This window comes from Pleurodeles waltl, chromosome 1_2 (genome assembly GCF_031143425.1).
Source record: "Pleurodeles waltl isolate 20211129_DDA chromosome 1_2, aPleWal1.hap1.20221129, whole genome shotgun sequence".
NCBI classification, from domain to species: Eukaryota; Metazoa; Chordata; class Amphibia; order Caudata; family Salamandridae; genus Pleurodeles; species Pleurodeles waltl.
This window is the reverse complement of record NC_090437.1, coordinates 788,124,082-788,136,176: the sequence shown is the minus strand read 5'-3', so window position 1 is coordinate 788,136,176 and position 12,095 is coordinate 788,124,082. Positions and strand designations below refer to the sequence as shown.

The window sequence follows — 12,095 nt, the reverse complement described above, 5'->3', positions numbered from 1 at the left end:
GCACCTGGTGATTACCAATTGGCTACTGGGATTATTCCACAAACAGTGCATACTATCATGGGTAAAGTTCCCACGGAACGGGAAAAAATACCGTTCTGGATTGCCCAGAAAACTAATCAGCTAGAAGCTGTGTTTCCCCTTACGGGACCACAGGAAAAGCATAGACTCCTCACTATGTGCTTGCTCTTTGGGATGGTTCCCTCTGTGGATGACTGCACCACATGGGGTACAGTCTTCACTGCGATATACACTACCACACATGGTACCCCGACACTTGCCTATTTACCGGAAGTGTTAAAACAAATACAAAACGAGCACAAGGCTGCACCGGCCTTGGATTTGGGGATGAAATTAACTTTAACGCGGTTTCCTCAATAATACGCGATAGGCCAGCGTCTCTGGGAAACTCCACACCAGGAACAAGAGAGACAGCTACTGAAAATTATTTCCGATACCTATACTAATATAGGGCGGGATAGTTTGGGAGCCAAGCCAATAAATTGGAGTTACAAGGTACCACCCAAAAGGAAGGTACTAAGCAGGCACAAGAGAGCCCTAGGAAGCACTGGGACAAACAAAAAGATTTTAAAGATAGAAGAAATAAGAGAGCTGATTCTCCACACCCGGAGAACTCCGAAAGGAGATACAATCTCAGAAATAGGGAGAATATTAAAACTTCTGACAGATATACTGATTTACGTCCCTCTCGTTCCTTTCAGGACGCACCGGATAGACGTAGCGAGAGAGGGGGCCATCAAGATCGACGTCCTGAATACGTGAAAGAAAAGAAAGACTCGCAGCAGTCTACCATTAAAAAAGAAGAAAAGACTCCTCAGCAAAAGCCACAGTTTAAAAAGAAAAGGTGGCAGCACTGACAGGAAAAATTGCCAGTATATTTGAGAACACTGTTGAGGAACAAGACATGGGCAGTGACTCTGTTAGACAGCTCAGCAGAGGTAACAATATGTTGCCAGAGTCTAAAAGATCATCTGGATGCAACAGCAACTAGCGATTTAATGGCAACTGAAACAGTGGACGGCCGTGTTCTCCCCCGACAGGGTTTATGATTTAAAAATTCAGATAGAGGGAGACGTGGAGCGCACCATTAGTGTGATATTTTGGGATGAACTTACTAGTGATATCCTACTAGCCGAAGGAGATTGGCCACCTGAACACGTCTGTAAGCTCCTGCATGGGGAAAATGTCATTTTGCCTTCTTTCTCCGATCTTATTCCGGAAGCACAAAAAGAAGCCTATGCTGCTGAATGGGCTTTAGCGCAGGCACCTGCGCTATATCGCATTCATGTAGGTTCGGACAAGGAGTCTCCTTGCCATGTTATTCCTGTTAGGTCTACACCACAACCGCAGCCACAATATCCTATCAAACATGAAGCGAAAGCTCCGGTGAGGGAAATCCTCACCCTGCTTGAGTACCAGGGAGTAACTGAGCCCTGTACATCTGCAATGAATAATTCGTTATTCACTGTTGCAAAGCTGGACCATTCATATAGAATAGTAATTGATTATAGACATTTAAATAGTCATACACGCACATATGCTATACAAAATTCACACTGCACAGCACAAATAAACAATATAGTGCATAAAAAATATAAAACAACATTAGACATATCTAATGTTTTTTTCTGCCAGAATTTAGTACATGAAAGTCGGGACCTGAGTGCATTCTCATTTGGCTCTCAGAAACGCTTTTGTCGTTTACCTCAAGGCTATAAAATAGCCCAGGGCTATTTTCAGCCCGTGTAACATCAATATTACATGATATTAATTCTGAGGCATTATCCTACGTGGATGACATATATCTGACTGACGACAACCTCGACATTCATCTTGCGATGGTCGATCGGATCATTTTGGGATTTGCAGACCTCGGTTACAAATTCAACTTTAAGAAAAGCAAGATCGCCTTTCTCAGTGTATTATTCCTGGGATATGAGCTATGAAACGAGGGAAAGAGCCTAGCCCCACACTTTCTGGAGAAATGTGCTTAACTGCACCCTCCTAACACACTTAACAAACTCCAGTCATTAATCGGTTTCTTTAATTTTGGAAGAACGTACATTCCAGATTATGCACAATGTATCAAGCCACTTTATGACTTGGTTCAGCCCAATTGTTCCAGCAGACACTGGTCGGTTGAACACACACGCATCCTTAAGGAGATGCAACAGGACATGCTGGAAGCTAAACACTTGCACACACGTGACAATAAAACAAATTTGGTCATCAGAATAATTGCTGGTGCCATTGGTTTTACTTATGTCACCTTCAACAAGGGTGACACAGTACCTATAGCATGTAAATCACATTTATACTCCAATGCAGAACAGCGTTTTGCACCTACAGAAAAGATTCTGACAGCAGTTCTGATGGCCGTCATAAAAGAGAGGCCACTTGCCCAGGGAAAACGTATTATTGTTGTCTCCCCGGTGCTGGCCTTAGAGGCTGTCACCAAAGCAAGCATTCCTAACACTAAAGCATTACATCCACATTGGATTCAATGGGCAACGTCTCTGACCGCCACTGATGTTGATTACATTTTTGATCCAAAACTTCAGACACAAGTTTCTCCAGTACGAACAAGAGTACCCCGCTCCTCTAAATATCTAGCCACTAGACAGATACCATACTGTCATATACACTGATGGTTCAGCACAACCGGCTGTAGGTACTAAACATCAATACGCAGCATCTTGCGCAGCCGTGAGTGGAGTGATGGAAGATGGAGTCTTCCACCCTCACAATACCTACATACAGACCGTAGGGGACTGCACAGCCCAGTTGGCTGAACTTAAAGCTCTAATACTAGCGCTCAAACATACCGAGCCAGGAAGCCTGACTTTAATAGTCTGTGACTCATACTACTGCGTTCAGTCATACAACGATTATCTTAATCATTGGAAGCTGAACAGGTTTATAGATTGTAAAAGGAACACCATTCAACACAAAATATTGTGGGGGAGGGTGGCTGATCTTAAGGACACGCTACTGTGTGTCCATGTAGTACATACACTGGGCCGCCAACGTGCAGGAGTACACGTTACTGGTAATGCATTGGCTGATGAAGCGGCCAAGGCAGCAGTAGCTACGGCTTCTGTGGCTGCACTGACTCGTTCACAGATGAGATTGGATAATGAAACATTGACTGCCGTGAAAGCTTCGGCTGCAGGCAAGCCCCTTCTGAAGGGATACCCTACGAACTATACTTACCATATCAGTGAGCAGAATGTTGCCTATGCAACAATTCCTGGGGTTGGAGATCGAGTGATCCCCAATGAAGACCAGAGATTGGATCTAGTAAAAGCAGCGCATGAGCGTGTCGCTTCTGCACATGCTGGTATATCGGCCACGATAACACTCTTACAGAAACGCTTTTGGTGGCCTGGTCTATGCAGATGAACAAAAAGTATGTCCTTTGCTGTGACATTTGCCAGCAGATAAAGGGCTCTAATATTAAACGCCCACCTCAGACATCCCTCTTAGTGTCCAATTGGCCACTACAGTGTGTGTACCTGGGCCATTGTGGTCCCTTACAGCCTGATGGTGCATACAAATACATTCTAGTCGCTGTAGATTCTTGTTCTAGATTCCTGTGGGTATGGCCACAGCAGTCAGCTGACGCTCGGACTGTTATAAAAGACTTGCTGATATTTATCGGTACGTATGCGGTTGCAGCATTCTATTTGGACCAGGGCCCTGCATTTGCCTCTAAGGCATTCAGGGACACCATGGGGACGATAGGTGTTGAACTCCATTACTCCTCACCATACCATCCCGAGGGAAATTCGGTTGTGGAGAGGCGGAATCGTGATCTAAAGCAGTCCTTAACAGCTCGAGTATTAGGTTCAGGCCGCAGTTGGTTACATCACATATATGGGGTCCAGAGAGCACTGAATAATCTGCCAAGACGGTCCTTGGGGGGATGCACTCCATATGAGGTTCTCTTTGGAATACCTATTTATGTCCCAGATCTTGATGCCCCTGGTATGGTGGCAGCAGAAACACTGTTTAGTTTAACATAAATGAACGTCTCACTGTTTTACACGAGCTTCAGCAATTTCGTGATGATAAATCATCTGCAAGTACTGCCACCTTAGGAATAAGGGATTTAGCGAAAACTTCGACTGACTGGATTCCTAAAATTGGGGATCTGGTTCATGAGAAGATCATTGTGAAGAAGGAATTCGGTCCATCATACAGAGCACCTGTACCAGTCTTGGGAATCCAAGGTACCAGGACTGTCATCTTACCACCGCTGTCCGGCTCTAGAACGAACAGATACATTTCCATCAATGACATCAAATTACACCATGTGGCCGATCCTTTACAGTAGACCAACAGGTCCCTTGGGTGGTTTCCGATCCCATCTCACTACCCTACAGGACATACATCTACATAGTAGGATGAACAACGTTACAACGTACTATGCAACAATGTCCAGCACTTTTCCAGATACCTCCTCGACCATGGGGAGGGCAGAAAATGAACTCTTGCTAGTTCCTGTCACCACTTCAGTGACCACTCTGTCCAAGATTTGTCTGTTTTTCACGCAAACACATCACAGACTAATAACACTGTCTACCAAGAGCCTCCACGTGAAGTGGACCAAAGTACGAGTAGTGCACCGGCTCCCGTGTTTGCAGAGACTGCCTCTGGCTATTTCATTGCCATTAATGACTTTTCTTCAGACTCATCCACTACTGTGATTGACAATGTTTCAAAAAGGAGTAAGCTGTATCAATGGCTTAGAAATAACTATTTGATATACCCATGGAACTATTTATGGTTCTGTTTGACATTTTTTGCATTATTTTTATGGATTGGGTTTGTGACTGTTTCCTTTTGCTCATAAATGGTCACTATATTCCTGATCGCTCCTCTGTTGAGCCTGTTGATGATGTTTTAACTCCATATCATTCCTCACATAAGGTCCGAAGAGACTTGTCCCCTGTAAATGTTACAGCAATACCAATTTCTGATGGGATTGTGTGGGACAAAGTTCCATTTGAAATATACGGGCCTACAGAAATTATTCAAATACCATACGTGTTCAAAATTTCTATGACAGATGTCATTACACCTGATGTTGTCTCTGATGATTGGGATGTCCAAACAGTTGATTCCATGCTAACTGAAATGAAGGACTGTTCCGCCTTTGAAAGTGATGATGTATATGAACATACAATGAATTATGGGGAAATGTTCTGCTATAACAATTGGGGACATTACTACCTACACGGTGCCACTATATACAGGCCAGTATTAAACTACACACAGTGGGAACACTGTTCTACACCACGGTGGGGAGCCCAAAATACTATAGTGATAAATTTACATATTTTTCTGGGTATTACACACAAAAAGCAGAGTCGTATTATTTTAAAATACCTCCAGCACAAATTAGGAAAATTTTGCTAACTGACACAAAACTGATTTATTCAGATCCCTTTGTTTCCCTGCTCGCAGTTGAAGGTTACGAATACTGGCAGAGCACTATTGACTTGAAAAGTGTATGGGGAACACAGGATTGGCAGATACAGGGTAGGGAAGCTTTATTTCGGGCATGCCTGATTCCTGTGCAAATTATTTTCTTAAATTACACTATTCAGCAGACATCCTGTCTGGGATTAGCAAAAATTAAAGACATGAACACACCCAGTATCCCCACTCTGGCAAGGTTTTAAGATTGGCAACATTTCCTTAATATCACTGGGGAAAAGCTAGATGCAATGGTGAAGGCTGGTGCCTATAATTCTTCACTTTCCAGTCCCAGCGGGTGGTTAATATGGCCCACTGACACTAATGAGTGTCAAGCGAATTTTTGAACTCTTCAGGGGTTTTTTCAATTAACAGGCCAGACCCTCGCTTTGTATCAGGTCAACATACAGGTATAGTTACGACATACAGTGTGGGTAAGCTGTGCCAGCAATGGGTACAGACCAACACTTTAGCCGTAGTTAAGAAACACCTGAACACTCTTTCTGAAGATGTAGACTTGCAGGATTTTCTGCTGGGTCCTAGAAAAAAGTGCTCACAATTGTTTCTATATGCTATGTACAATGAAATTTGGAACCTTTCACAGATTGAGGCTGCTGCGCGTTTAAGGCAATTGGATAAGGAAAATTTAGAAAAGGCATTAGCGGTTGTCGACAACGGCATGAATACTCTGTCCAACAGGATTTATTCACTATCAAATATATAGTGTCACCTGCTATTGATATCACTCAGACAGACTTGTCCCGGTTATATCATGGGCAAACACAGCTACGTTCCATCATGCAGCTGGGTTGGACTTTACAGACATTGAAAAATGGCGCGTTCCATGGAAGTATATTAACGGGAGTGAATTCTTCACTGCTTTTAATTTTTCCAGAGAACAACAGAAAATGGCTAAAAGGGAGGCTAGTTTCACCATGCTTCACGTAGAAAAATTAAATAGGTTGCCCTTCACGGCAGCAGAGAGTCCTTCAACTATTTGGCTCTTACATGGCATAATTAATTTACCCATTTCGACCTTTCGTTTCTCAAGCTGCCTGAAACATCTTGCAGTGGGAAGGTACGAGCAACTAGGAGATAGCTATATTAAGGAAGAGTGGGAGCTGCACTTTGATTATAAGTGTCTGAATGGCGAAAAAGAGGTCTTTCTTAGCGGAAGTGAATGTGAGACTGCTGTTAGTCATTCCATGATATGTAAGCAGGTGTCACTTCACGGTCTTTGGAATGCGGAGGTTGCAAATTTGGCCTGTTTACTGAAGGGTACTCCCGTCCCTTTGATTCGCCCGGTATTTCATGTACTTTCCAATGGAAGTTATGTGGTACTGAACGATCAAAGTTGTTGCGGAATGCGACTAGGAATTGCCTATGCAATCTCGGTCTAGAAGGTCCTTACGTGTTGTGGACATGGTTTGTTCCCCCCCACACGAGAGATAAAAGTATCGGACATGTGGCCCCACATACATACTATAATGTGAACTATGACAAGCTGAGCAGGCTAAAGGCGCTATTGTTTCAAAAACAGGTCACCTTGACATCCGCAAAGGACGTATGGTCTCCAGATTGCGAGATCATCAGCCGAGATACAATCCCTATTAAATACCAACTTCCCCAAGCACTTTGGAGAAGTGGTATCCAGAATAGTCAATGCTTTAAGCACTACTGGGATTGTTCATTTCTTTAAGGCTGTCGGGTCTGGTTTCGTGTCCATCTTCCAGACTGTCTTCCGAGTCATCCCGTCAGCCATCCACTCGCTCTTCTCAAGCGTGTTTTTCTTGGCTTTCCAATTATTTTGGCTTTGATTGGCGGACTACTACTGCTATTTCTTCTGATTCGCAGTGGTTGTTTCTTCCAGCTACACAGAGCAATGGGATCTTCGGTGCACCTTTGCTGGTGGAACTGGAGCACGACTGGTCGTTGTCATTTCGGCCCCTTCTCTGGTGCGTACAACCAGTCTTCGGCTGCATATGGTGCCTCTTTGAACATCTGCCTATGGTCTGTCTTGCTGTTGCACCAACATCTCCTGTGGACCACGAACTGCTAATGTCCCCGATGAGGGTTCATACACGGTCATGCCCCTTGAGACTGAGCTTGCTCCACAAGGCCACCTATGAGCCTTCCGTTTTGAGATCTACCATGGACGAGGGCACTGCAACAAATGATGTTACACCAGAAAGTACTGCTCACTACTGCTCTGTGGATCCGTTTGTCCGCCCAGCACTCGATTTAACATCAGATGATGTTTACTAATTTTTTAGGTCATTGGTTGGTGACTTCGATGACACTCTTCAAGATCATGCGTACAGCAAATAATTTGATGAATTGACTTGCCATTCCCGATTAAAAATCATGCATTTACATTGACTTGCTTTTGTACACTGTGCTTGTCATTGTTGACATTAACGTCTCTGTATGTATTTTACCGGAACTGTTTTCATTACCTTTTTAACACATTTTAAGCCGGTTTTTATGCTTTTAGCTTTTTAGTTCAGAGCAATTTTAGCGTTTGGGTTCCTGTTCCTTCGTCATACCTGTTACGGCAATGGGGAGGGTGTAGTGAATCCTAGTTTGTTTTAATGGGATAACAGGAGTTAGCTTAGCCCCTGGCTTGCAGACTCGTGCCCCCGTCACCTAGTGACTTTTAACCTACTTAGCTTGCTCTGTCTTAGCCCATTTAATTATTTAATTTTTCTAAGATGGCTGCCTTGTTTATAGTTAGGCCATTTGTTCTGCTTAGCATTATCAGTGCCACCGCGCTAAAGCATCAAGATCAAGCAACAAAGACAAACAAACAGTAGGTGTTCACATTTCGGGATTTTCCCTCTCTATACTTTCGAGGGATTGTTTATATTAATTGCCGTCCCAAGCATGTCTGTTATCTATTGTTTGGGAACACACCTACGTCAGGGGTCCTGGTAGATCTGTGTAAATACATCGCACTTTAGACAGATAATCAGAGGGATTCTGACCAGAGGGCATCGCCACCATTGCTGATACCGATGCTGCAGTCGTCTTGACGCTGACCCAGTCTTCGTGTCCCTGCGGAGTCTGAGATTGAGACCTCATTCCAAGGTAACAAGGGTTGAGGGCTCCTCTCATGGACATGGCAGTGGCAGATTAGGTTTAGCAAACCCAGCTCTCCTTTAGGTAGGAGGTTAGGCCTCTCACTTTAGGGTATTAGGGCATATTACATCGCGTATGTCTTTTCTATGCATTGCAAGATGGTGGGGGTCTTTGTAATAATGACTCTCGTCTTCGCAATTCTGCTTCTTGCATTATTCATTATCCTGATCATTGCAGCCCATGCAACTTATCGCAAATTGCAGTTGTGTTAAATAAAAACTATTGAAACTCTACTGCATGTTTGTCATTGCCTGTGTTTGTATGAGACATGATATATCTGTGAGAAAGGGGTAATCTCCGTTTAACCACGACACTTCCTGAGATGTCTTATTCTCGAGTCCATGCGTACAGGCTGCCACAAATCACCTTTTACTAATGTGTTTCTGGTGAGGTGCTGATAGTGAGCCGGTGAGGTTGGGACACCGGTTGCGACTTGTTGTAGGATAGGCATAGTCGCCTACAAGCAAAAGTACTGTCATCCTTTAACCAGCAGTCTTGCCTAAAGCAAGAGACCAAACTACGACACCTATGCCTCCCCAGCCCTGTTAGCGTCCTTTCCAAGGACGCTGACAGGGCAGTAGCGCTGGCTAGTGCCATTCCATAAATTTGGTGCCAGGACAGCATCTTGGAATGCCGCTCGCTGGCACTATACTTTTTCACGCAAAACCGAGCTAATGCAGTTTTGCGTGAAAAAGTATAAATCTGCCACTTAGTGGGGGGAAAACAGGCGAACTAGAAGAAGGTATTCTGTGATTGGTGTGGTGCTCGGCCTTTGTTCAGTTTTTCTAAAAGTATCTCATATGGCAAAAAGATTCCTTCATGCTCGCCACCCAGCTAACAGTGCTACTGTTAACTGGCTCCTTTGAGGACTCTTTCTTGAGGAATGTGCCAGTTAACATTAGACATGTTTGTACTTCTTCCTTGCTTCTCCAGATGCTAACGGTTATGGCAACGTAGAGGAAATGTAGGAGTCAGTGGTACAGCCTCCATCCAATAGCCTGACTGTCGCCCAGAGGAAGCAGTGCTCTTACTTTTCACTGACTGGCTTCATCATGAGCCAATATCTTTCTTTCTAGCTGAGGGGATGATCAGAGAATTACCTACTCTTCAGCCAGCGGCGAACTCAATGTGGAAGCTGGAAGAGAAGCGTACCTTACTTTTGCTCCATCAATGTCTATTAGGGAGTTGGACAATGAGCATTTTGATATCTGACACTGCACCATTTGCAATCCTTGTAATGACCCAGTTTACAGCTGCACTCAGTTTAAATCAGTGCTGAATATCATTTGTGATAAGAATTGTGTGTCTGTTTCCTTTGCGCATTTAATCACAATAATCTTACTTTTATCAGGTATGGACCTAGAAATGTCAGGAGATTTTGCTAGTGGGGATTTTCATGACTGGTCAGATGATCAAGAAAATGAAGATGAAATGGTGAATGATGAAGAAGAAATAGAAGGGGATGACGATGAAGAAGAAGGAGACGATGATGCTGAAGATGATGATGAAGGATATATTTGATATTTGATAAGTGCAATTAATTATACCTTTCTAATATGTGCAAGGTAACATCTTATAGAACTACTTTGCTCCCTACACTACCAAGATCAAAGAGACAATGTGTATATTTTGTATAATGATATCAGATATAACAGATGAAGTCATAGACTTTCCTTGTTTAAATAAAAATCATGTTTGTGCTTTCAAGCTTTTATATGCCTTTTGAGAAGAAGAATATGAATTGGGAGACTAGCGCTAAGTAAGCGCTGATATGTGCTACTAATACGTGCAAAACCTGCATACAGACAACCAAACTTTTGATCAACCTTCATTAAAACAACAAGGTGGAACACTACCATTGTTTGCAAATTATTGTGCCCCCTTCTTAGTGAATTCGATGTGAAGAAATAAAGGTGCAGTAGCTGTGCCCCTAGGTCTGATGCGTCATTTTTCTAATGCATGACCTCTCTTCCAGAGGGTACTGTAAAAAGAGAAGTCGTACCTCATCAGACTGTAGTTAACAGGGACAGTATGCACCCGACACATGCTATGATGAAAAAGAAAGAGACAGTAACACAAGATCGCCGGATCTTTTTGTATTTCCAATGATGTTATTCCACTTCTAAAATGACGCTCGAACTTCAGGATGTGTTTATAATGAAGTTAAAAATGGATCAATACGGAAAGTTTCGTTGTCCTGTTACTCGATTTTTTTTAGTTGGAGTTTAAATTCATTTCAGTTTTATTGACAACTCAACCAGCATGTATTTATCAATAGTATCAATTTACTAATAAACTACACCAGAAAGAGTGTGATGGCAATTAGGTAAAAATACCCCAAGCACTCAAATCAGCAATGCTCACATTAAACAAAACCAATTTGTTATGCTTTCCTTTACTTTTTAATAGTTTGATTGTATGTGTCAGCTATGAAACAAACGTTATCATTAGGTATTTGGTCTAATAAAACGATGGAGGTTTTAGCATGTAATCTGGCATAGCATAATGGCAATAGCTAAGCATACATGGTTATCAGATGAATGCTGTTCTTGGTACTATTGCTGAAACTTATATGATTCTTTTAAGTTTTTCTACACCTGCAGTTTCATTAGTGGGATATAGCAACACAGTCATCAATCAATAATGAAGGATAAATGAATTATTAAACATATTTTGAAACATATGAGTTGTTTGTAGATCTCGAGACAAGATCATGTTGATGCAAATTGGACCCAATTACAATTGACACCTACATACAAAATCGATAATCCCTGTGCACCAGTTTATGAGCGGGTGTCCGATTTCGCTAACGGGCCGCTAGAATTTCTGATCCTCACATGCAGACTCATTGGCGGGAACCCAGCTATATTTTCATTTGATTTTAATCTGCGTTGAATACTACGTTTAATATTTGTTTTATGTAATATTAACAAGTATTACAGTTTTTTTTTACTGTTTATGTATAGTTTACGAAATAAAGACTCTTGTATCCAAAAGTCATTTGTAGTGCATTCTCTTTTTAAAGGGTTAGAAAAGTAAAACTCTGTAAATATTACTTATGTTTAGAATACCAGATGCAATTTTTCTCTATGCATTCTACTCACTGACACACCAACTTCAGCTAATTTATTTTCACTGTTTTAGTATAGCATGAATGCTCCTCACCAAACTTGGATAATGTTCTCCCGTTGCATGCATCTTATTTGTTTTAAATTCAATGGCAATTAAATGAGACATTTTAAGACGAAACTTCATTCCATTTGAATCTGAAAAGTTGGTTAATTGATGCGTTTTCAAAACGTGTTAACCTTTTTGTACTATGCTCGGATGCTATTTGTATCTGGAAAACAATAACCTCTCACCGTATATTCAAGGTGCAATTCCCAAAGCTGATGCAACGAATGGCAAACAAAAGAAAATGAAGAACTATTACAGCATATTTGATCAGTTCTTTGTAA

The 12,095-nt window shown here is 42.2% G+C and overlaps 1 protein-coding gene across 1 annotated transcript in view; it reads left to right on the top strand.

Moving 5' to 3' along the window:
* SPOCK3 (SPARC (osteonectin), cwcv and kazal like domains proteoglycan 3) overlaps positions 1-11,633 on the top strand; it is a 1,200,438-nt gene extending 1,188,805 nt beyond the window's left edge. The window contains exon 10 of the mRNA XM_069243980.1: positions 9,989-11,633. Within this exon, the coding sequence (XP_069100081.1) occupies positions 9,989-10,158 (170 nt within the window). The 3' untranslated portion in view covers positions 10,159-11,633. The remainder of the gene's footprint in view (positions 1-9,988) is intronic.
* The last annotated feature ends 462 nt before the right edge of the window (positions 11,634-12,095 follow it).